The 27,982-nt window shown below is 42.0% G+C and overlaps 1 protein-coding gene across 6 annotated transcripts in view; it reads left to right on the top strand.

Moving 5' to 3' along the window:
- Window positions 1-1,044: 1,044 nt before the first annotated feature.
- The window catches only part of WNK1 (WNK lysine deficient protein kinase 1), a 147,897-nt gene continuing 120,959 nt past the window's right edge, over window positions 1,045-27,982 (top strand). For all 6 annotated transcript variants that reach the window (XM_070409497.1, XM_070409496.1, XM_070409495.1 and 3 more), the window contains exon 1: window positions 1,045-2,802. In XM_070409497.1, coding sequence (XP_070265598.1) covers window positions 2,041-2,802 — 762 coding nt within the window. In that variant the 5' untranslated portion in view covers window positions 1,045-2,040. The remainder of the gene's footprint in view (window positions 2,803-27,982) is intronic.

Raw genomic sequence — 27,982 nt, 5'->3', positions numbered from 1 at the left:
TTACTGCGAACTGTGTGGATCCAAATTTCCTCTATGTCCAAAGCCATACATTACATGTGTACTTTCATACTCCCCTAGAGAAAGAGGGGATGGTGTTTTACTAAGCCACCAAAGGAAAGATGGAAATTGTTTCAACCAACTACACAGAAGTCAACTCAGCTCTCTCAAATTTGGGTAAAAGACGCAAAGTTCCACTCCCTCCCTCCCCGCACCGTTTATTTTATTCTGACAAAGAGTTCACTATGATCCTTGATTTCAGTAGGGTAGCCCATCTTTGAGAGCCAGAATGTCTTGGAGCTGGAGCTGAGAATGCCCACAACTTATCTTGATTGCTATGGAAGGGAGGAGGATAGAAGATAATTCTCCCTGTTTTCTTCCCCAACCCATTTAATCAATATTAATCTCATGCGCAATCCACAAAGTTTCTTTTGCCCTCCGGAGTTGTTAGCTCTTCTGGCTGATCCTAGGCTCTGGTTCTCCTGCTTTGCCTTTCCCCTCCACCCTAACAGCCCTACAGTCACTCAACACTTCAGCAGCTTTCTCCATTAAAGATGAACAACAGATCATTTTTCTTTGCATGGCAACCCTAAGAGTTTTCTCTAGCTTCAGCAGAACATTGATGGGAATCTCTTCTCTCGCCTGCTTCCCTTTTCTTTTTTCTTCTTTCTTCCCTTCTTCTTTTTTTTCCTTCCTTCCCTTCTTCCACAATTAACCCCCAAATAATGATTTTCCCAGCTAGCGCTGATTTTAAGGATGGGGTTTAGCGACTCACGGTGACGCTCCCATCAGCCTTCCAGAAGGGGCGGTTTCCAAAAGAAAACTACAATTCCCATGAGGCATCAAATTAAAACTGCCGCAGGGCATCACGGAAGTAGTAGGCTCCTTCCGCCTGAGCCCCTTTCATTCCTTAAGCGAGTAAACTACAAGTCCCAGGAGCCTCGGTACTGGCACGCCTGCGCGAGAGTCCTGAGAGTGAGGTGGGGGTGGGGCTGCCCCGGGCGGTGGGGGGCGGGGTTCGAGCGGGCTGTGTGGAGCCTTCAGACTCCCGGCGCCATTTAGCGCGGCGAGTTTCTCTGTGGGACGCGCCTCTTCACACTCGACCACTCTGCACTCCAGTCTTCGGTGACAGAAGGTGCCTGTTGGGGTTACTACTCTTTTCTCTCCCTGTCCCCCTTCACCCAGTCTTTTCGGTCTCCTCAGCTCTTGGCCCAGAGAAGCAGCGGAGCTCGGGCCCCGCGGCGAGCGGCCCTCCCCTCCCCACCGTTCCCTCCCTCCGTCAGCCCCCGGCACCGGCCCGGGAGGAGACGGGGGTTTGCCAGGCCCGGGGCGGGCGGGGAGGCCTCGGGGAAGGGGGGGCCCGCTTCTCAGGCACCGAGGCTTCGACCCTTCAGTCCGGGCGATGGACGCCTTGTGAGACTGGTCCCCCTCGCTGGGGGCGCGTTTGTGAGGCGGCGACCGACTGACTGTCCGGGAGCCCCCGGGCCCGGCCCTCCCTCGCCTTCCTCGGCCCCTCCCACTCTCTTTGGCCCTGGAGCTGCCACCGCTCGGGAGTCCGTGCTAGTCCCTGCCTCGCGTTGCCGCCGCCCTCCGGGCCTAGCCCGCCCAGTCCGCGCAGCGGCGGCGGCGGGGAGCCGGAGCCGTCGCCGCACCCGCCGCATCCGCTTCCACTCGGTGCCGGCTCTTTGCCTTGCCCCTCATGACTGCGGCGTCTCTGCTGCTACAGCCTTCCCGGCCGCCGCTTGCCGCAGGATGGCTGCGGATCGCGAGGCGCTAACCCCAGTGGCTCAGCTCCTCGATAGCCCGCCGGCGAGCCCGCCTTGTGAGCCGAAGCAGCAGTCGCAGCAGGGCCCCGTGTCCCGCCTCGCCTTCGGGGCGACTTGTCAGTGCTAAGCGAGGAGTCGTCCGGTTTGATCCTAACCCGTCGGGAGCCGGAGCCGTCGTAGCGGTACCTGCCAACCTGCGCCGCTCCTCCGGGTCGGCCCCTCACCCTCTCTTCATTCACAAATTCGACCCGGCTCGCCTCGCTCCAGCGGACCGACCATGTCCGGAGGCGCCGCGGAGAAGCAGGGCGGCACTCCGAGCTCCCTGTTCCTCTCGCCGCCGGCGCCTACCCCCAAGAATGGCTCTAGCTCAGATTCCTCTGTTGGGGAGAAACTGGGCGCGGCGGGGACAGACGCTGGAACTGGCAGGACTGAGGAGTACCGGCGTCGCCGCCACACTATGGACAAGGACAGCCGTGGGGCGGCCGCGACTACCACCACCACCGAGCACCGCTTCTTCCGCCGCAGCGTCATCTGCGACTCCAACGCCACGGCGTTGGAATTGCCCGGCCTCCCGCTTTCTCTCCCTCAGCCCACCGTCGCCGCAGTGGTTCCACAGAGTACTCCACCGGAGCCCCATCGCGAGGAGACCTTGACCGCGACCGTCGCTGCCCAGGTAGCCCAGCAGCCTCCCGCCGCAGTTGCTGCCCCGAGAGAACCCGCTGCCCCGGGCCCTGCAGCCTCGACTGCCCCCAGCAGTATCAGCAAAGACCGCCAAATTGCCCAGCCCGACCATGTGGGGAGCAAAGAGGAGCCTCCATCAGCGAGAAGCGGCAGCGGCGGCAGCAGCGCCAAGGAATCGCAAGAGGAACGGAGCCAGCAACAGGATGATATCGAAGAGCTGGAGACCAAGGCCGTGGGAATGTCCAACGACGGCCGCTTTCTCAAGTTTGATATAGAAATTGGCAGAGGCTCCTTTAAGACGGTCTACAAAGGACTGGACACTGAAACCACTGTGGAGGTCGCCTGGTGTGAACTGCAGGTATAGCCCCGCCTACTTTATTATACGGTGGTTTGGGTCCCAAATGTGCTCGGTTAAGCCAGTTTATCGAGTTCACTCTTTACTTGTCATTCTTTAACTGTTCGCTCAGACTAGGGGGGGAGGCCACCTTTTGAAAGAGATTGAAACTAGATTTTGGGGGATTATTGATAGCCAGTGAGATTTGCTGCTAGAGAAGGAGTTGTGAAAATCTTCGGTACAAACGCATTGCCTACTTGTTGTTATTATAGTATAGTATCTGGCAGGAAACTTGGAAATAGTGGAGGACGTTTTTGAGTTAGGAAAGTACAGTCTTCCTGCCTTGTACATTTCAGACTCATCAGAGACTGCAGTGATGATCTGCTGGTGTGTTACTGAGATCAGACTGTTCTTTTTTTATAAGAACGACCTTGTTCATGAATGACCTTCCTTTGGCTATATCTTTGTTGGCGGTTACACAGCTATTTAATAATAACCACTATAAAAAAGACTTTCTTCTGGCCAAATGCCTTGGGACTAGTAAGGTACAATAAGTATTCGATGTTGTACCACCTAATGGCGCTTAAGCCTTATACTAGCTAGCAGTGAGTGATCTTACATTGTTAATTAAAACTAGTATGTCTTTAGCCCAGAAACTATACAATGAATAGTACGAGCCCATGAAAAATTATTGTTTTAGTTTTGTTATAAAAAATTTTTAAGCCAAACTTTCCCAAAAGTTCATAGGCGTTACAATGCTTCCTTTTTAATCTCTCTGGGAGGTTTTCATGGTGTAAATAATGGCGTGTCATTCTGGTTGACAAGTATATTCTAGGTTTAAATACCTGGTTTTGGGTTACTTGTTGTTTGACCTGTATCAGCTTGATTTCCTCATCAGGAAATGAACGTAGGTTATTGGAAGAAGCAGTGTTAACACTGAATGTAAAAGGCAGGGTTTTTTGTTGTTGTTTTTGTGATGAAGAATGCCATTATCCATATTCTTTTTTGCCAAGAAAAAGGCCCAAGCTGAAATAGGATATGAAAGTAACTGAATGATCTAGGAATTTTGTTTTATCTATGTTAATAATACGTAATTCTTTGAATGTCACCTTCCAAATGACCAAGGCCATATCAAATGTGAAGGGAAAATTAACATGTGGGAGGAAATAAACTTAAAAACTGACAAGTTCTTTAGAACATAATATTGTAGGTTTTACAGTTAGTGATATAGAACTTCTAGGCATTGTGAAAAAACTACACTGTTTTATAGTGGTTTAGAGTTGGGAAGGTGACAGATCTTTAAAAAAAAACTTGTCAAACTATGATTTTATTCTTATTGTTCAGTCTTATTCAGAAACTTAGGTCTGCCTGGCTCTACTGCGTGGGGCCGTGGTTGAACTTCCACCTATGAACCAGGGGGGAGGGAGGGGGAGAGAGAGAGACTGAGAGAGTGAGATAGAGAGAAATATCCATTGGTTGCCTCCCCCACACCCCCAAAGGTAGATCCAACCTCCAACTCCAGCTGGGGCATGTTATATCATAATATTCAGTTTAGTTAAGAAAAACCACACTAATTATTTCTGTAGATGTATTTTGTGCAGCCAAGGTTTAGCTTCTCAGAAACAGATGATCTTTTTTTTTTTTTAGATGGTATTGTGTTAAACACAAACATATAAACCAAACAGTGAGAGGTGAAACTAATTAGTGAATCAAATAATAATTAATGTGCACACTTTCTATATTAGTACGTAGAAGTAAACAGATTGCTTAGGATAATGACAAGATCATCTTGATAACTAATAGTTTTGAGCTTAATAACCTGATATATTCATCTCTATGTGGATACCCTCCTTACTTGGGCTGGTAGGTCATTGCGGATTAAGGTAAATTTGGAAATGCAACAGATTATCTCTTTTACGTGCTGAAGAGTTCCAGGCATTCTCATATTTATACTAGAGGCCCGGTGCATGGATTCATGCATCAGTGGGGTCCCTCAGCCTGGCCTGCGCCCTCTTGCAATCCGGGACCCCTCGGGGGATGTCTGTCTGCTGGTTTTGGCCCAGCCCGATCCCCGCAGGCCCTGGGATTGGACAGTCTGGCATCCACTGAGGGATGAAGCAGGCGGTGGGGAGGAGCCCGGGCCAGGTGCCGCTCCGCTCCCACTCTCCCAATGCCAATGCTGGCATGCAGGGGGAGTGTCCACAGGGGAGGCTTGTTCCTCCGCAGCTGCGCTCGCCAGTCACAAGCCCGGTGTCTGGCGCCCATTGGTCAGCTGAGCAGCTCTCCCACAGTGGGAGCACACTGACTACCAGGGGGCAGCTCCTGCGTTGAGCATCTGCCCTCTGGTGGTCAGTGTGCATCATAACTACCGGTCGAATGGTCGAACAGCCACTTAGGCTTTTATATGTATAGATGCTCTTTAACTCTGCATTCATCCCTTCCACACAAACACTCAGCTATAGGTAGTAAAGAGTAGCTAAAGAATTCTAAATAAACAAGAAAATTGGTTAGATTTGCATATTAATAGTTGTGGAGAATAAATTTAAAGAGTACAGAGGTGTGGAGTTTAGTTAGGGTCTGAATATGAGACGTATTAGAGGAATGGCATCTTTACATACTTAGGAGATAAAGTATGCAGGGTTTAGTGATTAATTCAATTTGGAGGAAAATGAAGAAGGGTAAGAGTGTGGGGCTAGATTATGGTGCTGTCAATTGAAGGAGGGAATGAGAAAGAAGAGTAGTTTTAGTTTTTTTGAGATGATGAATTTGAGGGCATTGTAGAAACCTCCAGGAAGAAGTTCAATTGTCGGTTATATTACTGAACATCAAAAAATAGGTCTGAGGTAGAGATAGAGGATGATGATCCCCAAATTTCTCTATTAGTCATAGCTGAAATAATGAAAGTAAATGAAATCATCTAGAGAGAGGAGATATACATATGTATAGTGAGAGAAAGAAGTAGAGGAAGAGACTAGGGCAAAATAGGAATAACTAATGGATAGGCAAAGGAAAAAAGAGCTTAGGGGTTAGACTAAATAGAACACCAGAAGAGTAGTAATATCAAGGGAATAAAATTTCAAGAAAAGAATATAGCAGAGAAGTCCAAGTTGCTTAGCAGTAATTGTTCAGAATGAATTTTTGAAGGAGTAGGATAAGAAGTATAGAGATTAGGCTATTGAAATTATATATTGCATTTGGTTATTAAGTCATTAACAGTAAAATTTAGGATTATCTAAGTAAGGGAGATTAAGGAAGAAGCACATAAATAGATGTAAATCACTGGTAATATTCTATATTTCTGAATTAGTTTGCAAGGGAGAAGTACAGAAATAGAATCTATAAGTAACTCATGTGGCTATTTAAATTTAAATGAATTAAAATGAAATACAGTTTTAAAAATATGTATAGTTTTAAAACTCAGTCCTTTAGTTGCACCAGCCACATTTCAAGTGTTCAAAAGCCACATGTGGTTACTATATAGATGGCGCAGTTGCATACCATACTCACCCTGGCCAGGCATCAAACCCACAACCTAGGTATGTGCCCTGACCATGAATCGAACCTGTAACCTTTTGTTGTAAGGGACAATGCTCTAACCAACTGAGCCACCTGGCCAGGGTGAGTTGTATGTGTTTTAAATAGCTTTATTGAGATATAATTCACATACCATAAAGAATATACAGTACTACTATTTTATAACTTAAGTTACAATTTAAAACATCTGTACTCTATCCTACATAATAAAAGCCTAATATGCTAAGTGTCTGGTCGGCCGTTCACCAATCAAAGTGTAATATGCTAATGATACGTTAAGGCTGCTCAACTGCACCGGTGGAGTTCCTCAGCCTGGCCTGCGCCCTCTCACAATTCGGGACCCTTCGTGGGGATGTCAGAGAGCTGGTTTTGGCCCGATCCCACCAGCCAGGCCGAGGGACCCCACTGGTGAACAAATTCGTGCACCGGGCTTCTAGTTAGTAATAAAGAAAAAAATAGCCTTTCCTTTTGTGGAAAATATGTACAAAGGATGTTATCACAAACACATATACATGCAGAGTTGACAAAGATTAACATTGTTACATTTGCTCCAAATATTTGGTGACCTTATAATTTCAAAAGAGTGGAAAATTTACGGTGGATTTAAGGAATAGCTGAGGAAGGTTAAGAAGTAGAGGTAGTAAGAGAAGGTAATTTATCATTTATTTACTTTTTAAATTTATCTTTATTGTAGAAATTATTACAGATGTTTCCTCCCCCCATTCCCTCCTTAACCCCCTCCACCCTGCTCCCACTCCCTCATCAGGACTTCACCTCACTATTGTCTATCCATGGGTTATGCATATATGTGTATAAGTTCTTTGATTAATCTCTTACTGCCCCTGCTCCCTTTTCCCTCTGAAATAGGTCAGTCTGTTGCATGCTTCCATGTCTGTATACCTATTTTATTTGTCAGCTTATTTTGTGCATTAGATTCTACATATAAGTGGGATCATGTGATAATTGCCTTTCCTTGACTGTCTTATTTCATTTAACATAATACTCTCCAGGTCCCTCCATGCTGTCTCAAAGGGTAAGAGATCCTTCTTTTTACAACTGCATAGTATTCCATTGTGTTAATATACCACAGCTTTTTAAAAAAAATTGATTAAGGTATTACATATGTGTCCTTATCCCCCCATTCCCCCTTCCCACACCCCACTCATGCCCTCACCCCCCTGTTGTCTGTGTCCATTGGTTAGGCTTATATGCATGCATACAAGTCCTTTGGTTGATCTCTCTCCCTTACCCCCACCCTCCCCTACCTTCTCTCTGAGGTTTCATGGTCTGATCGATGCTTCTCTGTCTCTGGATCTGTTTTTGTTCATCAGTTTATGTTGTTCATTATATTCCGTAAATGAGTGAAATTTATCTTTCTCTGATTGGCTTATTTCACTTAGCATAATGCTCTCCAGTTCCATACATGTTGCAAATGGTAAGAATTCCTTCTTTTTTACGGCAGCGTAGTATTCCATTCACAGCTTTTTTTTTTTTTTTTTTTTTTTTTAAATCCATTCATCTACTGATGAACACTTGGGCTTTTTCCAGATCTTAGCTATGTAAATAAAATTGCTATGAACATAGGGGTGCATATATTCTTTCTAATTGGTGTTTTGGTATTCTTAGGATATATTCCTAGTAGTGGGATTACTGGGTCAAATGGCAGTTCTATTTTCAATTTTTTGAGGAAAGTCCACACTGTCTTCCATAGTGGTTGCTCCAGTCTGCACACCTACCAGCAGTATACTAGGATTCTCTTTTCTCCACATCCTTGCCAGCACTTGTTTGTTGATTTGTTGATGGTAGACATTCTGGCAGGTGTGAGGTGATATTTCATTGTAGTTTTAATTTGCATCTCTGAGGATTAGTGACATTGAGCATTTTTTCATGTCTCCTGACTATTTGTATGTCCTCTTTGGAGAAGTGTCTATTCAGGTCTTCTGCCCATTTTTTAATTGGGTTGTTTGTCTTCCTTTTGTTGAGTTGTATGAGCACTTTATATATTTTGGAAATTAAGCCCTTATCAGATGTATCATTGGCAAATATGTTCCCCCATACAGTGAGTTCCCTTTTTATTTGATGCTGGTTTCTTTAGCTGTACAGAAGGTTTTTAGTTTGGTGTAGTCCCCTTTGTTTATTTTTTCCTTTGTTTCTCTTGCCCTAGGGCCTAGGCGATGTATCTGTGAAAATTCTGTTACGTGAGATGTCTGATATTTTGCTGCCTACATTTTCTTCTAGGATTTTTATGGTTTCAGTACTTACATTTAAGTCTTTTATCCATTTTAAGTTTATTCTTGTGTCTGGTGTAAGTTGGTGGTCTGGTTTAATTTTTACATGTATCTGTCCAATTTTTTCAACACCATTTATTGAAGAGACTCTTTACTCCATTGTATGCTCTTGCCTCAGTTGTCAAAGGTAATTTCTTTAGACTAGTTTGAATGAATATAGAGCAAGAAAGATTGGGTGGGTAAGTAGAAGATACTATCCAGGATAAGGTGGATAGGTGAGCAAGGAAAGATCTTTAAAAGTTGAAACATTGAAATGTAATATTTGGTTATTCTTTATGGATAGTTAAATTCAATCTAAACACTTTATGCCATTTATTAACTAGTTTACAGAATACTCAAGTACTGGGAGCAATGTGCTGATTTTTACACAGTTTGCTTTTTTTATGTAATCTGGCATTCATGCTACATTTGCATATCAGTATGGTAATGTGTAAGTGGAGCAGCTCTCTGAAATTACCATCCTTGTTTGCCACTTGAGGAAACAGCCAGATTTCTTGTAATTCCGTTGCAAGAAAGTTCTGAATTATGCTATTTCTAGAATATAGTCAAAATGGACTTTTCTACAAAAGTAGAGTTTGACATGCTTGTGAGGGTACTGAGGGAGACTTTACTACTCATGGTTACTCACGCCACCAAAACTGGAAAAGAACAAGACAATTCTTTTAGAGCAGTTTTAGGTTTACAACAAAATTGAGAGGGAAGTACAGAGATTTCTTATGTACTTACTACCCACGCCCCCAATATGCTAGCTTCAACCTTCTCCATTATAAACATTACTCACCAGAACAATACTTTTTTGTATTATATTGACAGAACAGTACTATATTGACAGATCGTAACCAAAAGTCTGTAGTTTTCCTTCAAGTTCACTCTTGGTGTTGTACATTCTGTGGGTTTGGACAGACACATATATATCCATCATTATAATATACAAAATATTTTCACTGCTCTTCATTCTTCTATCACCCTGACTGACCCCTGGCTAGCACTAATCTTTGTTACATCTCCGTAGCCTTGCCTTTTCCTGAATAGTTGGAATCATACAGTACGTGTAGCCTTTTCAGATCGACTTCTTGTGCCTAGTAAAGGCAGAAAATTAACCGGTGATTTTGTATTTGAGTCATAATTGTTGACTAGAATGTTTACAAAGACCAAGTCACAGAGGGTAGGTGTTCATTCAGAAGTGTTGAGGATAAAGGATTGGACTAAATGACCCTTTTATTACTACTATTTTGTGATGTGTTGAGAATTATGTGCATAGTTATATTCATCGCATGTTTTGCAGTGTTACTTTTAGTTACTATTGTCATTAGATAAAATCAGTCAGTATCTGTGCCTTTCATTTGAATCTTTTTGTGTTTTCTTTTTTTGATGTATAAATATATTTAATTTAAGGTGAGATGGCTTCTTTTTCCTGAAGTTCCAGTGGGGGAATAATAGGCTTCTCTGCCCAAAGTAAAGATGTCTACCGACTGCAGGGATTCTGGACAAGCATGTTTGCATCCTGCTTGTCGATGACCATGTTAGGGGCCGGTCAGAATTTTCCAGCAGTGAATTCATTTGCAGTTTTTAAATAGTTGAAGAGTTATATTTGTTTCTGCATGAAAGACAAGATTTTATCATGGAATTAGATGCTTGTGTTACTTTGGGCCAAATGTAGTCTACTGGAATTTTGATATAGAACTAGCTGTGGTCTATCACAGACCTGTTATCCAGCTGTGTAATTTCTCAAGTATAATATTAATACTTGATTTGAAGAGAAATAGTGAAATCAATGCTTGCTATAAGTATGGTATTTCTTTTGAAATGACAAGTGGTAAATATTTAGTATCATAGTTACTGTAGTTTAGTTGTTCAATGAAACAAATATTAATATTACACGATAGCTATTTTTAAAAAAATAATTTATCACAGACTCAGGAAACTTTAGACTGTTTAGCTTCCAAAAACTGACAGTATTTTTCATCTGTCTTTGTGTCTGGTTCAGATATGGCAGAATTGTACTATTAAATGTAAGCTTTGAGTGGTACTTAATTTTGAGTTGTAGCCACAGGTAACTATGACTGAAACATAATTCAAAACTTTTGGCAATGGATATCTTGTTAGTTGCTTTAGAAGGATTTTAAGCCTTGCTTCATATTTAGTGCTCTAACTAGAAATATGTAAGTAGCTGGCTCATGGTTTCCTAATGATTTAAATTAAGTTAGAATTATCTTTCAAATTAAGTGATTTCACATTAGGGTTAAATTTTGTTTATACTGTTTACTTGAACTGTGGGAAACCTGAAGGGGGGCGGTTACGGTATTTAATATTTAGATTTGATGCTTGAGTTTTTAAGAAATCTTATAAAGATGTTAAGATTTGTGTAGATGTGCTAGTGGTAAAATATTTTTTAAAAATTAGATATTACATAACATAAACCTAGAAAAGTTAACATATCGTGACTAATTGGTTATCATAGTGAGTAATTTGTTATTAAAAAGTGAATTGTGGAAATTGTCAAAGGAAATACATTTTGATTGTAAGCAAAAATATTAATAAGATATAAGATATTCAGGCATATGGAGAATAATTTTGATGTGTCAATGAAAATGAAAACTCATATTCTGTAAGTCTGGGTTTTGGACAACTAATAAATTCCTTATGTAAAAAATGATTTGTGGAAATTGAAAGGAAACAGTCATTGTGCTAACACTTGTGATTAGGGCTTGAGATTATGAATGACTTAATAAAATAATACGGGACAGGACATACCCACTTTTAAAAGAGATTAACATAACCAAGCTATGGGGAAACATGAAAGATTTTAAGAAAGAAAAACACTAGGTTTATATTTTTTAAACAATGGATGAAGTCTGATTCCCACACCTCCCCACCATACCCCTCAGTCCAGGAGGATAGCATTCTGTTCTTTTTTTTTTTTTTTTTTTTTTTATCTTTATTGTTCAGATTATTACATTTGTTCCTCTTTTTTCCCCCCATAACTCCCCTCCTTCCAGCTCCCACCCCACCCTCCACCCTCACTCCCCACCCGCTGAGTTCATCCATAGGTGCATGATTTTTGTCCAGTCACTTCCCGCATCTCCCACACCCCTTTTCCCCTAAGAATAGTCAGTCCATTCCCTTTCTATGTCCCTGATTCATTATAATCACCAGTTCATTCTGTACATCAGGTTATTTATTCACTTGATTCTTAGATTCATTTGTTGATAGATGCATATTTGTTGTTCATAATTTGTATCTTTACCTTTTTCTTCTTCTTCCTCTTCTTAAAGGATACCTTTCAGCATTTCATATAATACTGGTTTGGCGGTGGTGAACTCCTTTAGTTTTTCCTTATCTGTGAAGCTCTTTATCTGACCTTCAATTCTGAATGATAGCTTTGCTGGATAAAGTAATCTTGGTTGTAGGTTCTTGGTATTCAGCACTTTGAAAATTTCTTGCCATTCCCTTCTGGCCTGCAAAGTTTCTGTTGAGAAATCAGCTGACAGTCGTATGGGTATTCCCTTGTAGGTAATTGAGCCTCTTTCTCTTGCTGCTTTTAAGATTTTCTCTTTGTCTTTTGCTCTTGGCATTTTAATGATGATGTGTCTTGGTGTGGTCCTCTTTGGATTCCTTTTGTTTGGGGTTCTCTGCGCTTCTTGGACCTGTAAGTCCATTTCTTTCTCCAGGTGGGGGAAGTTTTCTGCCATTATTTCTTGAAATAGGTTTTCAGTATCTTGCTGTCTCTCATCTTCTGGCACTCCGATAATTCTGATATTAGACCGCTTAAAGCTGTCCCAGAGGCTCCTTACACTATCTTCACACTTTCGGATTCTTTTTTCATTTTGCTTTTCCAATTGGGTGTTTTTTGTCGAATCTTTGTTTTGATTCTTGTGCTCCTCTGGTCTGCTATTGGGTATAATATTCTTTATTTCAGTCCGTGTATGCTTACTTTCTAATTTCTTTATCGTAGCATCGAGGGTCTCATTAGTTTTCGTGAGGCTCTGCACAAATTTATGGCAAGCCCTCAAAATTGCGATTCTTAGCTCCATATCTTCCATTTCTGTCATGTTTTTTTGTCTCCGCATCTTATATGCTTTCTTGGTGCCCCCCCTTGTGGTCTCTGTGCGCAGTCTTGTTCTAGCCAAGCCTTAATTGTTGTAGTTAACACTAGAGGGATTTGACCTCCAGGCCGACTGGCTGTAGGAATCAGCTGTGGGAAACGTCTGTCTTCTGGGGAGGCGTTATTCCAGCCTTTGCCTGAGGCGGTCGGCAAATGGTTGTGCGCAGGGCCTGGGCGGGGCGGGCTCAACAGGGCGGGGGGAGGGAGCAGCTATGGCCGCTCTCAGTCCGTCCCCAGGGGCTCTGCCTCTCGGTCCCAACAACCGCTGCAAACCTTGGAGGGGCCGTAGCCAGACAGTCCCGCTTCTCCCGTTTGAGTCTGGGTCCCTAGAGACTCGCCCGGATCTGTAGCCCAGAGTCTGAGACTCCCTCCTGATTGAAAACGACAACCGCGCCCTCAGCCGCCAGCCCGCTTTGCGCGCGCACCCTCACCACCGCACCGCCGTACCTTTAAATTTTCCACACTGCGCCTCCGCTGAGCATCGGAATGCTGTTGTTTTTGCTTCTAGTTGAAGAGACTCTCCTCAGCCAGCCTTCCCGTGGTTCTGGTTGAAGTCCGTTCCGACTTTTAGTTGTATTTTTGAAGTCGTTGTCCACGGCGGCAGTCTCCGGTGTTTACCTACGCCGCCATCTTCCCAGCATTCTGTTCTTTAAAACTGCCACTGACTCTGTTTCTCTTAACAGTGATGATCATATTGTCACTCTTTCTTAAGAGTTGAATAATATGTTCAACTTATTTTCATAATGTTTTAGAATAATTAGTGAGTGAACTTTGGCAGCTCATATTTGGCATATGAGTGGTAGTTGCTTTCCGATTTATAATTCTCAGTTGGGAAAATAATCTAGGTTATGTTGTGAATATAATTTACAAATATACTCATAACACATATATAGTTATCTATAAATTTCCTTAGTCTCCTAAGAGAAAAATTCATATGTAATCTCATGAATTGACTGAACTATGGAATAAAAATATTGGTTTTTTTAATATCTCAACTACTATATTCTGGTTTGAGAAATAAAGAATAACTAAGACATTTTCTCCTCTTTGAGTGTGACAGACACTACCTCAGTCAACCTCTATTTCCTCTTCTCTGAATTTGTTTGAAATTCCTATTTACTACACTGATTTGACTAGCCTCCATTAGTCTCAAAAGTCAGAAGAAATAACTTGCTATCTGCCATTTCTAATGTTAGTAATTTTAAAATCTGAAAATTTGTTAGTAATCATTAACAGAATTGTTTAAGGGTAAACAAAGTTGTATATAGAAATAATTTGAGGTACCTTTTTGGGTTCTTTGCAAGTAATGTTATGACTTTATTATGGCTATAGGACAGGATGTAGAAATAAATCTTTGCTTTATTTCTGCAGCAGTGATAATCTGCTCCCACCTACAGTGTTTAATTTTTTTTTAGCTCTTTGTAGAGAGATCACCTTTATTTAGTCTTCAGTTCTTACATGCTAGACTTCAGTCCTTATATGCTTCAGTCCTTATATGCTTCTTTTCTTACGGACTCCTGTTGTTGGTGAAGATTTATTTGTCAAGAGATGGGAATAAAGGATTTCAAATTTTTACTGTTTTTAAATGGGGCCTCTTAAAATATATATAATGTCTAAAATATATATAATGTCTAATACTGAGTGAGGCACACAGATTATAAAAATATGGCCTCTTTTAGATTTTGTGGTACTTTGGTTTTAAAATTTGGACAGAATATAGAAATGTAGGAAGATTTCGGTTATATTATGGCCCCAGCCATGCATTTTCAAAAGCAATGTGTTGCATTTCTAAAGCTAGTGCATTGCATGCACCACTGAGCATAATGGGAAAAGAAAAGTGCCATAAAAAGCTAAGTACCAAGTAACTAGCTAGAAAAGGCTTTTAATGGGAGAGCTGGTACGGTCATTAATCTAGTAGAGTAATACTTGAGGAAATGGTTCCTTGTGTTTAACTGCAATTTCTTTTAGTTATTAGAGACCAAAATAGGAAATTCAGAATTAGCACTTAAATGCTGATATAGGTTTATTTTTTTAAAAAGTGCCTTTTTGCAGCCCAATTTAGTACAAAGAAAATTAGGATGGGAGGCTTGGTTCTAATGCTAACTACAGAAGAATGACCTTGAGTAAGTATGCTATCTTATTAGTAAAGTGAGTGGTAGAATTGTTTAAGGATCTTTTCAGCGTATTCTCTTGAACAGTCGATAAGGAGGATTTTTACCTTGATTCAATCTGATTTCCCCTAACACTCCTCCGGTTACTAAGTGTATAGTAGTTTTGCTCTAAATAGACTACTTTGCAGTGACTTTCAAACTTTTGATTAAGACCCATTCTAGCCAAAACTGGTTTGGCTCAGTGGATAGAGCGTCGGCCTGCGGACTGAAGGGTCCCGGGTTTGATTCCGGTCAAGGGCATGTACTTGGGTTGCGGGCACATCCCCAGTGGGAGCTGTGCAGGAGGCAGCTGGTCGATGTTTCTCTCTCATCGATGTTTCTAACTCTATTTCTCTCCCTTCCTCTCTGTAAAAAATCAATAAAAATATATATATAAAAAAAAAAAGACCCATTCTAATCTAATAATTAAATTTTACATTATGACTTAGTACATGCACACATAAAAAAGACAAAAGTTTCACAAAACTTACGTTTTCTGTCCTATTTCACTTAAAAATAAAGGCTATTTACAGTCCACTCTGAAAAAACCCCCACTTCATTTAGTTTTTTTTACTTAATTTGTTAAATCAAGTGGCAAGTTGATTAAATATTTGCCACAAAATGAAAATATAGTGGCTATATGAGTTTTAGCTCCTGCCATTGTTAATAATAACACAAACTCTGAACAGTATTCATTCTTAGGAAGGGAACAAATGATGGTGACTTTAAATAATAGCTTGTTAGGCACATGTAAAGTTCTACAGTTGCTGGTTTATAAAGTAGATAATTTAGTGATTTGTTAGTTTTATTTCTACTTTCTATTATTTAGTCCCTTATTAATAGATACAATACTGGCATTCACTGTATCAAACCAGTGGGACTAAAATTCTTTAGCACCTTTTTGGATTTGAGTTTTTTGAGTATTTTGTGGTTAATTTAAAAAAGTTTTCTGCTTTTGCGTTCTAACCACGAAGATACATTTTGTAAAAAACTTGCCAATCTTATAGTTCTGTCACATTCCTTTATTCTTCTACTCCATGACTTTCTTAGGGGATTTGTGTCTTTTTAAATCTAAGAATTAAAATAAAAATTTTTGGGAATGTTAATGTTTGTGTGACCTTGGACATCCCACTCAATTAAATCCTGAGCCTTATTCATAATCTGAAAATGGTAACTTGTGCACTTGACTGGATTATTTTAAATAACAAAGAAAAAATGCAGTATACTCATTTACTCAAATGATGTAAAATTTTATATAATTGTAAGTCATTATTATAGACTTGATTTTGGAAATGAACTTCTGAGCTTTTGGGCTTAAAATGACACTAAAAGTTCATAACCTAATTGTCATTTGTTTAAGACTTTGAATCCTGAATTCTTTAAGAAAATAATAAAGGTGGTGACATAGCTGACTATTTAATCTAGCAAGTTTATAACAATGCCACCTGCTTGTTCTGTAGTACATTAAATTCTCTCAGTAACCCCATATATAATATGTGTCATCTCTATTTTTTAGATGAGGAAACGAAGGGAACTATTTGGTGGAATCGTGTTTCTAAAATTGGAGCTTTTAGTTGTGTATCATTGAATATGTCACTTTGGGATTCCCAAATCTGTGAAATTAATTAGAATTTAGAAATCGAATTAAAATCTGAGGAAAACACTATGGAAATAAAATTGTAATGACTTATCTTAATGTCACTAATCAGAGAAATGCAAATTAAGACTATAATATTTTTATCTATGACAAATTAAGTATATCTATACTGATAATAGAGAAATATGCAAATTGTCCGGGACACAGTAACAGTAACGAGCGAAAAACAGGCTGCGTGGGGTAACAAGGCCAGCAGGGGGGTTAGTGAGGGACGACCAAATGACTGAACAGCAGGCTGCGTGGGGTGACCAGGCCGGCAGGGGGGTTAGTGAGGGATGACCAAATGACTGAACAGCAGGCTGCGTGGGGTGACCAGGCCAGCAGGGGGGGCAGTTGGGGGCGACCAGGCCGGCAGGAGGGGACAGTTGGGGGCGACCAGGCTGGCAGGGGGCAGTTGGGGGTGACCAGGTTGGCAGTGGGGGCAGTGAGGGGTGATCAGATCGGCAGGTGAGGGACAGTTGGGGGCGACTAGACCGGCACAGGGGGCAGTAGGGGACAACCAGGCTGGCAAGGGTGGCAGTTAGGGGCAACCAGGCTGGCAGAGGGGGGAAGTTGGGGGCGACCAGGCTGGCAGAGGGGGCAGTAAGGGACGACCAGGCCGGCGGGCGTGGGGGCAATTAGGGGCGACCAGGCCGACAGAGGGGGGCAGTTGGGGGCAACCAGGTCGGCGGGGGGCAGTTGGGGGTGACCAGGCTGGTGGGGGGGCCAGTTAGGGGCAACCAGGATGGCAGAGGGGGGCAGTTGGTGGTGACCAGGTTGGCGGGGGTGGGGGGGGCAGTAAGGGGCGACCAGGCAGGCAGGCAGGCAGGTGAGCAGTTAGGAGCCACTGGTCCTGGACATCCCCCGAGGGGTCCCAGATTGGAGAGGGTGCAGGCTGGGCTGAGGGGACACTCTCCTCCTGTGCACGAATTTCATGCACTGGGCATCTAGTTAAAAAAATAAATGCCCTATATCAGCACTGTCTAATAATATGTGTATCACATATGTAGTTTAAATTTTCTAGTAACCACATTAAAAAAATGCAGGTGGAATTAATATATATATTTCCAAAGAGAACATACAGATGGTCAAGAAACATAAGAAAAAAGAGATGCAAATTAAAATGAGGTATCACCTCACACCTGCCAGAATGGCTACCATCAACAAATCAAAAGAATATATATTTTGTTGCTCTGAAGTGAAATTCTCTTTTCTTATTAATTCAGCCATACTATGTCTTTTGATTGGAGCATTAATCTATTTGCATTTAAAGTAGTTATTGATGATATGTAGTTATTGCCATTTTATTCTTACTTATGATAATTCCTTTTCCTTTTCTCTCTTAAAGAAATCTCTTTTTTTAAATGAGGCTGTGGAGCCTTATTTTTTAAATTTATTTTTTATTTATTTTTGTTAATCCTCACCCAAGGATATTTTTCCATTGACTTTTAGAGAGAGTGGAAGGGAGGGGGGGAGAGAGAGAAAGAGAGAGAGAAACATCAATGTGAGAGAGAGACACATCGATTGGTTGCCTCCTGCTTGCGCATGATCAGGGCTGAGGATTGAGTCTGCAACTGAGATAGGTGCCCTTGCCCAAAATTGAACTCAGGACCCTTGGGTCTGAGGGCTGACACTCTAGCTAGCCACTGGGCAAAACTGGCTAGGGCTCTTAAAGAAATCTCTTAATTATTTCTTGCAATACTGGTTTGGTGGTGATGATCTTCAGTATGTTCTTGTCTAGGAAGCTCTTTATCTCTCCACTTCTAAATGATGGTCTTGCTTGGTAATCTTGGTTGTAGTTTCTTGCTTTTTATCACTGAATATTTCCCACCAATCCCTTCTGGCCTGCAAAATTTCTGTTGAGAAATCAGCTGGCATTCTCTGGGAGTTCCCTTGTTTTGCAATTAACTGCTTTTCTCTTGCTGCTTTTAAGATTCTCTCTTTGTGTTTAACCTTTGGCATTGTAATTATGCTGTGTCTTGGTGTGGGCCTCTTTGGCTTCATCTTGTTTGGGACTCTGCATTACCTGGACTTTTGTGTCTATTTCCTTCTCCAGGTTAGGGAAGTTTCTAGTCATTATTTCTTCAATAAGTTTTTGATCCTTTGCTCTCTCTCTTCTCCTTCTGGTATCCCTCTGATGCAAATGTTGGTAAGCGTGGTGTTGTCCCAGAGGTTCCTTAAACTATTCTCATTTTCTTCTTCTTTTTTCTTTTTGCTGTTCTGATTGGATGCTTTCTGCTACCTTGTTTTCTAAATCACTGATTCAGTCCTCTGCTTTATTTCCTCTGTTGGTGATTCCTTTTAGTGTATTTGTTATTTTACTTATTTTTCATTTCTGACTGATTCTTTTTTTATGGTTTCTGTCCCCTTTTCTGTTTACTATCTCTTTATTGAAGTTCTCTCTGAGTCCATCTATTCTTCCCCTAAGTTCATTGAGCATCCTTATAACAAGTGTTTTGAACTCTGTATCTGGTAGATTGCCTTCTTCTATTTCATTCAGTTTTTTTTCCTAGAGTTTTGACCTGATTACTTTGGGACATGTTTCTTTGTCTTTTCATTTTGTCTGCCTTTCTGTATTTGTTTCTATATATTAGTCTATGTATTAGTTCTGCTAGTGTCCCATTCTACACAGGGTAGCTTTATGTAGTAAGTGTCATGTGGGGCTGGGCCCAGTCGCACATTCTCCATGTTCATATGAGGTGGATGCTCCAGAAGTGTCTCTTGTATAGCAGGTCCTGAAATAATGTTGATTTGTTCAGTGTCATTTTGTTAATAATGTTGATGAGATGTCATAGGAACTTAACTCTTGTTTTTATTAATTAGTTTATCGTAAAATTGGTTTTGTTATGTATTGTTTCACTTAAAGTCACATAACTATGTACTAGGTTGAAGACTTACTATACTTGAGTAAGTATACCTTTCATCAACATAAAATATGCATCCTCTCAAATTTTTTTACTTAAATTTCCCTTTTTTAATAGTCATTTCTTTTACTACCATTTATCTCATTTATTTCTGCATCCTCTTCCTTCTTGTATCATTTTAATTTAGATGTTTTTTATAAACAACACATAGCTAGATTTAAAAGGGGGCAGAGAAAGCCTATTTCAAAGGTCTCTTTTAATAGAGGACTTTAATCTATTCACACTTATAGTGATCATTGATGTGTATGGACTTGGTCTTCTTCCTGCTTTCTAAGTGGTTATTTCTGCCTTCCCTTTCTTCAGCCTGATTTTCTTTGATGCATTTTTATCCTTAGTGGTCTGTATGTTAAATATTTTTAATTATTCAAGTGATTACTCTGAAATTTATTTTGAAAGCAAACATTTTACAACTAGGTTGTTTTAGAAAATAAATACTATTTCTCTTATTTCTTTGGTGGTATTTTATAACGAAAAGAGTACAGATTCAAGATTAAGACAGGTTGTGCTTGGACCTTGCTACTCTTTGATGGTGACTCTCTTGTGTGTATTTCTCCATCCTTAAAGAGAGAAGAATAACAGGGGTGTTAAGTTTATAATAAAGGGTAATATGCTAATTAGACCAGACGTCTTCCAGACGTCCTTCCTGATGAAACCGGGCCAGAGGGAAGCCAGCATGGGTCCTGGGCGCATGTGGGTGGACGGTAGAGGGAAGCAGCCTGGGTCCCGGGTGCCTGCGGGTGGCCAGAGGAGGGAAGCAGCCCTGGTCCTTGGTGCCTGCGGATGGCCAGAGGAGGGAAGCCGGTGCCGGCAGCCTGGGTCTCGGGTGCAGGAGGGAAGCCAGTTCTGGCAGCCGGGGGAAGGAAGGTCTACTCTTGCACAAATTTTTGTGCATCGGGCCTCTAGTATATATATAAAGCACTGACACATAGTTAAGGACTCAGTAAGTGTTATTATTAGCTGTCACTTATTAGCAAAAGCTTGAAACTGCATTAGGTAGCATAGTTCTTAGGGGTCCTAGTGGTTGCCTGGTTCTTAATCTATATTTGCTATTGTATTGTTTTAAGAAATTCATCTTTATCCATTTACAACTTTATTTTCATTATTCTGTAATGTGCATAGTCTGTTTTGTAGTACAAAGTTAAGTCTGTCTTCTGTTCAGCTGAGTTTTCTACTTTTATGTCTTTCATTTTTACCTTTGTGTATTTTTTTTTTGTCCTTCTATCCTCTTAATCTCTGGACAGGTTCAAACAAACAAACAAACAAACAAACAAAAAAAGTTAATATCTTGGATGGTGTGATGGTGTCATGGTTATCTGAATGCCTTTTTACATGTTTGTTTGTGTATGTGTATTTGGGTATGAGGGATAGTGTATCAGTCAAGCTTCTTCAGAGAAAAAAAACTAGTAGGAGATATCCCCACCTACATGCCCGATATTTAACTCAATTCTGACACCAGTCTCATAGGATTAAGGGCTCAGTACCACAAAACTGCTTCCTCTCCTCTTTCAGATGCCAAATGCAAGTACAGATTGTTACCTATGTGCTTTGGCTGCTTTGTAGATTAGAGTTTTTAACTATCCTCTCCTTGGGTATGATCAATTTGCCAGAGCAGTTCACAGAACTCAGGAAAACATCTACTGTGTTATCGGTTTATTAAAAGAATTTATAACTCAGGAATAGCTACATGGCAAAGATGCATAGGGCAAGGTATGGGGAAGGGGCATGGAGCTTCCATACCCTCTCCAGTGTGCCACTTCCTCCACATCTCCACTTTTCCCACCCGGAAACTCTCCAAACATGGTCCTTTTGGGGTTTTATGGAGGCTTCATTATATAGACACTAGAGGCCCAGTGCACGGATTCATGCACCAGTGGGGTCCTTTGGCCTGGCCTGCACCCTCACAATCCGGGACCCCTCAGGGGATGTCAGACTTCCGCTTTTGACCCAATTCTTGCAGGCCAGGCCGAGGGACCCTAGTATGCCTATAAGATCTTTGGTTAATCTTTTCTCACCCTCCCCCCTCCCCTCTGAGATTCATCAATCTGTTTCATGTTTCCATGCCTGTGCGCTGAGCGTCTGCCCCCTGGTGGTCAGTGTGCGTCATAACTACCAGTCGAACAGTCACTTAGGCTTTTATGTATATAGACTAGAGGCCCAATGCACGAAATTTGTGCAAGGGGCTCGGCCCCCTTGCCACTGCGGCTTCATTCGGTCTAATTAGCATATTATGCTTTTATTATTATAGATACTTGGTTAAATCATTGGCCATTAGTGATTGAACTCAATCTCCAGCCCCTCCACTACTCCCTAGGACAGTGATGGTGAACCTTTTGAGCTCGGCGTGTCAGCATTTTGAAAAACCCTAACTGAACTCTGGTGCCGTGTCACATAAAGAATTTTTTTGATATTTGCAACCATAGTAAAACAAATATTTATATTTTTGATATTTATTTTATATATTTAAATGCCATTTAACAAAGAAAAATCAACCAAAAAAATGAGTTCGTGTGTCACCTCTGACACGCGTGTCATAGGTTCGCCATCACTGCCCTAGGAGTTTGGGGTGTGGTACTGAAAGTTCCAATATTTTAATCACATGGGTGGTTCCCTTGGCAATCAATCACCATTCTTAGGTTACTAAGAGGCTTTCCAAAAGTCACATCATAATAAACATAACAAAAGACACTTTTTATATTGTTTGTACCACTTAAGAAATTCCAAGGGTTTTCGGAGCTCTGTGCCAAATACATATTTTTTATTATAAATCACAATATTACATATTACGGATTTATTTCATTTCAAGGAATAAGCTTATATGATTGTTGGGGCTGGCAACTCTGAAATCCACAGGGCAGGGCTGGCCATCACGTTGGGAAACTCTTGCAGGACCTTATACTGCAGTCTTGAGACAGAGTTTCTTCCTCAGAAAGCTCAATTTTGCTCTTATTGCCTTTCAAATGATTGTCGAGACCCACCCAATTATTGAGGATAGTTTCCTAATTACTTAAAATCAACTGATAGTAGGTATTAACCATATCTACAAAATAACTTTACAGTAACATCTAGATTAGTGTTTGAGTAAGTGGGTTCTATAGCCAATTGGACACCTATAGCCAAGTGGACACATTAAACCGTTATAGATGGTCATACTGTTTCAGGATCAATTGTCCTTATCCATCAGCCTCTTGAAATTAAAAACAAAAGTTGTGTACAATACTACATGGAAATTAAGCATTATCCAGGTATTTAGTAAAATATAGTTTATAGTTATACCTCACTGACATGAGGTCAACTCACATACCAATGAATTGTGGGTCATTTGTTTGATATCCAAGTAAAAAAGACCTATAATGCCAGTATGGGAAATGACTGTTTCTAGAATAGCCAGCAAAAGCCGATACCCACACAGTGTCTGAAATGTATTACATACAGAAGAGTGTAATGTATTGTAAAATGGATGAGACTAACATTAAATGCTGTACATCTGTTTGGTGCCAATAATGTTAATAGTTGTTTAGACTTTAACCTTTGTTTATAACACTTTCTGTGGGACTGTTTATTACTTGAATGCTCCGAGATGAAGACCACATGTTCTTTTCAATTAAGACATAATAATGAAAGAGAATACTGAGCTTACATTACATCTTTGATGGTGAAATCAGAAGTGAAGGAAAGGGTAGTGAAACCGCAATAGAAATAGATTGGGAGGTTAGTAGGTAAGATTTATGGGCAGCCCATAATTTTGGGAAAGGCTACCTTTTTATTGATGGCACTGAACAGGACTGCTGATTTATTCTAAGATTCATAAATCTAGAAAAAGCTGTAACACAAAACCCCAGTGATTTTCCATTCTAGTTAAGTGAGAAGTGTGACAGTGTACTATGTATATAGTAACATCCTATATAATAAAAGGCTAATATGCAAATTGTCTCCTCGGGAGTTCAACTGACCGGGAGTTCGAATGCTTGCTGTGACATGTGCTGACCACTAGGGGGTGGTGCTGAATGAAGGAAGGCCCTGGCTGGCAGCTGGAAGGCCCTGATTGGCCCTGATCGATGGCCAGGCCTAGGGACCCTACCCGTGCATGAATTTCATGCACCAGGCCTCTAATTAAAGAATAAAATAAAAACCACAGAATGTTTTGCTTTTAAGTAAAGCATAAACTTTAACCAGTATAGTATGGTGTGGTAAGTGATGCACCCAACTAGTCATAAAATTTAGTTTCTCTCCTCAATTCTACTACCTGTATTAGTCTTCCTTTCTCTATTTAGTGTTCAGGTTAATTGTATCACTTTTGCCTTCGGTTTCCCTGAGGTAGAAACTGTGTGGTTATAACTCAACTCTGTCTCTTCCCATTTCATTAAACCCTACCTATCTTTTTCTAGAAATGTCTCTTCTATTCTCTCTAATATCTTAATTTAGGCCATCATTTCATGTTGATGTTTGGATAATCGAAACGTTTCAGCATCTATTACCCTTGTGCATGCACTCTGCACAACCCCATCCAATCAAACTTATAAATCTGTCATTTCCTATACTGCCACCAGAGTCATTTTAAAAATATATATATTTCTTTATTGATTTCAGAGAGGAAGGGAGGAGGAGAGATAGAAACATCAATGATGAGAGAGAATCACCAATCAGCTGCCTCTTGCACACCCCCTATTGGGGATCGAGCCCTCAACCCAGGCATGTGCCCCTGGCCGGAATCGAACCTGAGACCCTTCAGTCTACAGGCTGACGCGCTATCCAGGGAGCCAAGCCGGCTAGGGCCACCAGAGTCATTTTTATTAAAAACTTCAGTTTCATGTTATTTGCCATTGCCTAAAGTTTCATTTTCCTGACTAACATTTGGGAGTTGAGAATGCATATTGTAGGTTCATAAGAAGTGCTACATTGTAGAAACCTGTTTTACCATTTGATACTCTTAGTATGTCTTTTAACATGCCAAAACAGTGCTCTGTGTGACACCGTTTTGTGAAATCCCGGCCTGTTAAAAGATAAAGTCTAAATTCCTTAGCTTGGTTGGGTAATTTTAGTTTTGTTCCAGCCAACATTTTTAGCCCCATCTTCTTTCTACCTTACACACAGTTATTCAAGGAACACATAACTGAGGCTATTTGCTCAGCTTAGAAACCAATCTTTGCCTTTATGTTGCAAATAATATTTGTAAAAGGTCCTGTGATAGTATTCTTTGTGTTCTTTTGCTTTGATAGAGTATCTTCTGAAAACATTGAGTTCAGGATGTTTTTGGCTACAAGTAGCAGAAAATCAACTTTAATCAATAAAAATTAATAATCTTTCTTAAGAGGTAGGGCATTCCAGTAGGCTAATTCAGTTATGGCATTAAAGGTCTCTTTACCATTCTCAGCGTGTATTTCAAACTAATGCTCTTAGTTTCTCATTTGCAAGTATCACATGCAACATGAATAACATTCAGCAGCAGAAGAAATAGTTTCTTTCAGATTGTTTCATGTCTCACTGGTCAGACTTGTGGTCATTCCCTTGCCTAAATCAACTACTGAAATTGGACCTCTATGATTGGCTTAGGGAAATCATCATTTATTCCCTTGGACCAGAAATAGCGCCTATACCAGGGGTGGGCAAACTTTTTGACTCGAGGGCCACAATGGGTTCTTAAACTGGACCGGAGGGCCGGAACAAAAGCATGGATGGAGTGTTTGTGTGAACTAATATAAATTCAAAGTAAACATCATTACATAAAAGGGTACGGTCTTTTTTTTTTTAGTTTTATTCATTTCAAACAGGCCGAATCCGGCCCGCGGGCTGTAGTTTGCCCACGGCTGGCCTATACCTTTCTTCTAGCATAGCATTGATACTTGAATCAAATAAGTGATTATGATTAGCAAGGTGAAGTGGGTTAGGGCCATGGTCGGCAAACCGCGGCTCGCGAGCCACATGCGGCTCTTTGGCCCCTTGAGTGTGGCTCTTCCACAAAATACCATGTGCGGGCGCGCACGAACAGTGTGATTGAAACTTCGTGGCCCAGGCGCAGAGGTCGGTATTTTGTGGAAGAGCCACACTCAAGGGGCCAAAGAGCCGCATGTGGCTCGCGAGCCGCGGTTTGCTGAGCCACAGTTTGACACCACTGAGTTAGGGAATGGCTGGTAGATAATTGACAGTGCCTGTTACTTAACTTAGTCTTGAGGGATGGGAAGGAAGTAGTAGAGTAAAAGGAAACAACATTTTGGATAAAGTGATTTCTAACCTGAGTTTTGTGGACCAGGGGAAATTAGTAGGAAGATTGGCGCTGGGCAAGGGGACCTGAGGCTGCGCCCCCCAACCCAGTGTGGCTTGACAAGGGTGGGACAGGCTGGGTCTGGATCTAGCCCAATTGGGGGAGTTGGGGGAAGGGCTGGCCTGGTCTGGGTCTTGCGCGATTTTGAGGCGCACATGGGTGGGCGGGGACTTGACTCTGGGTCCTGTGGTGCACCCCAGATTCTGACAGGAGGGAGATTTTCATATAAATTTTACTAATTTTCTTTCATCTCTGACACTTCTATTATAGAGAAAGGACAAATAGCAATATTAAAATATTTCTTCTAATTAATCCCCTTTTAATGTGCATGAATTTCCTGCACCGGGCCACTAGTCCTATATAATAAAAGCTTAACATGTTAAGTGTCTGGTCATCCAGTCTGCTATTCAACCAATCAAAGCGTAATGTGCTAATGATACGCTAAGGCTGCTCAACCCCTTGCAATGATGGGCACTGACCACCAGGGGCAGACAGTCAACTGGTTGGCCAGTTGCTATGACATGCACTGACCACCAGGTCGCAGATACTCCAACCAGTAGGTTAACTTGCTGCTGGGGTCTGGCTGATTGGGACTGAGCGAGATGGGCTGGACATGCCCTGGAGCCCTCCTATGGTCCCTTCCCTGGCTGGCCACCCTCCCGCATCCCTCCTTGGCCCCGATCGTGCACCAGTGGGGTTCCTCGGCCTGGCCTGCACCCTCTCACAATCTTGGACCCCTCGGGGGTTGTTGGAGAGTGGTTTCGGCCCGATTACAGAACAACTGGTCGCTATGATGCGCACTGACCACCAGGGGGCAGATGCTCAATGAGGAGCTGCCCCCTGGTTGTCACTGCACTCCCACAGGGGAAGCACCACTCAGCCAGAAGCCGGGCTCACAGCTGGTGAGCACAGTGGCGGTGGCGGGAGCCTTTCCTGCCTCCGTGGCAGTGCTAAGGATGTCCAACTGCGAGAGGGTGCAGGCTGGGCTTTCGTGTACCGGGCCTCTAGTCTATGATGAGAGAGAATCATTGATTGGCTGCCTCCTGCACACTCCCTACTGGGAATTGAGCCTGAAACCCAGGCATATACCCTTGACCAGAATCAAACCCGCGACCCTTCAGTCCGCAGGCTGACGCTCTATCCACTGAGCCAAGCCGGCTAAGGCTTAACATTTTTTTTAAACTTTGGGAGTTAAGAGTTTACAGCCTAAGTATTATTTTGTTTAGTTTTTATTCTCTTTCCATCTTCTGTTTCTTCTCTCCCTCCCTTCCTTCTCTTCCCTGTCTTCATTTTCTTTTCTCTTTTTGGAATGGAACTTGAGCACATCTTTTGATTCTCTCTACCTAATCTTGTTCTAATTTTAAAGGTAAAGATATAGAAGTCCAAAAAGATTAGATGATTTTCTCCAGATTACATTGGATATTAGAGCAAGATTTAGAAGTCAGATTGTTTAAGGAAATGAATTACAGAGGTAGTGGAAAACTAAGAGAAGTGTATTATAAGACTAGAGGCTTGGTGCACAAAATTCGTGCACTGGAGGGGCGTTGTCTCGCAATCCAGGACCCCTCGGGGGACTTCTGCCTGTGGCAGGTGGACATCTGTCACAGTCTGGGTCTCTTCACTCCTTACTGCCTGCCTACTCGCTGTTTCTTACCGCTCGGCTTGCTGTTCCTTAGCACTGTCACAAAGGCAGAGAGGCTCCCGCCACCACCGCTGCGCTCGCCAGCTGTGAGCCTGGCTTCTGGCTGAACGGCGCTCCCCCAGTGGGAGCACACTGACCACCAGGGGGCAGCTTCTGCATTCATCAGTGCACATCATAGCGACTGATTGTTCTGGTCATTCCACTATAATGGTCACTTAGGCTTTTATTATATAGACTAGAGCTCCCGTACACAAAAATTTGTGCACTCGGGGGGGTCCCCCAGCCTGGCCTGTGCCCTCTTGCAGTCTAGAACCCCTGGGATCAGGCCTAAGCTGGCAGTCAGACATCCCTCTGGCAGCTCAGGAGTCCTCGGGGGATGTCCACTTGCCAGTGGGGAGCAGGCCTAAGCTGCAGTCAGACATCCTTAGCACTGCTGAGGAGGCGGGAGAGGCTCCTGTCACCACCGCTGTACTGGCAGCCATCAGCCTGGCTTGTGGCTGAGCAGAGCTCCCCCTGTGGGGGCGCACTGACCACCAGGGGGCAACTCCTGCATTGAGCGTCTGCCCCCTGGTTGTCAGTGTGTGTCATAGTGACCAGTCATTCCCAGTTGTTCTGCTGTTAGGGTCAATTTGCATATTACCCTTTTATTATATAGGATAAATGCCT

Source organism: Myotis yumanensis, unplaced genomic scaffold (genome assembly GCF_028538775.1).
Source record: "Myotis yumanensis isolate MYYU_CA2020_CCGP unplaced genomic scaffold, mMyoYum1.0.hap1 SCAF_3, whole genome shotgun sequence".
NCBI classification, from domain to species: domain Eukaryota; kingdom Metazoa; phylum Chordata; class Mammalia; order Chiroptera; family Vespertilionidae; genus Myotis; species Myotis yumanensis.
The sequence above is the reverse complement of the archived record's forward strand: the minus strand, read 5'-3'. Positions and strand labels throughout refer to the sequence as shown.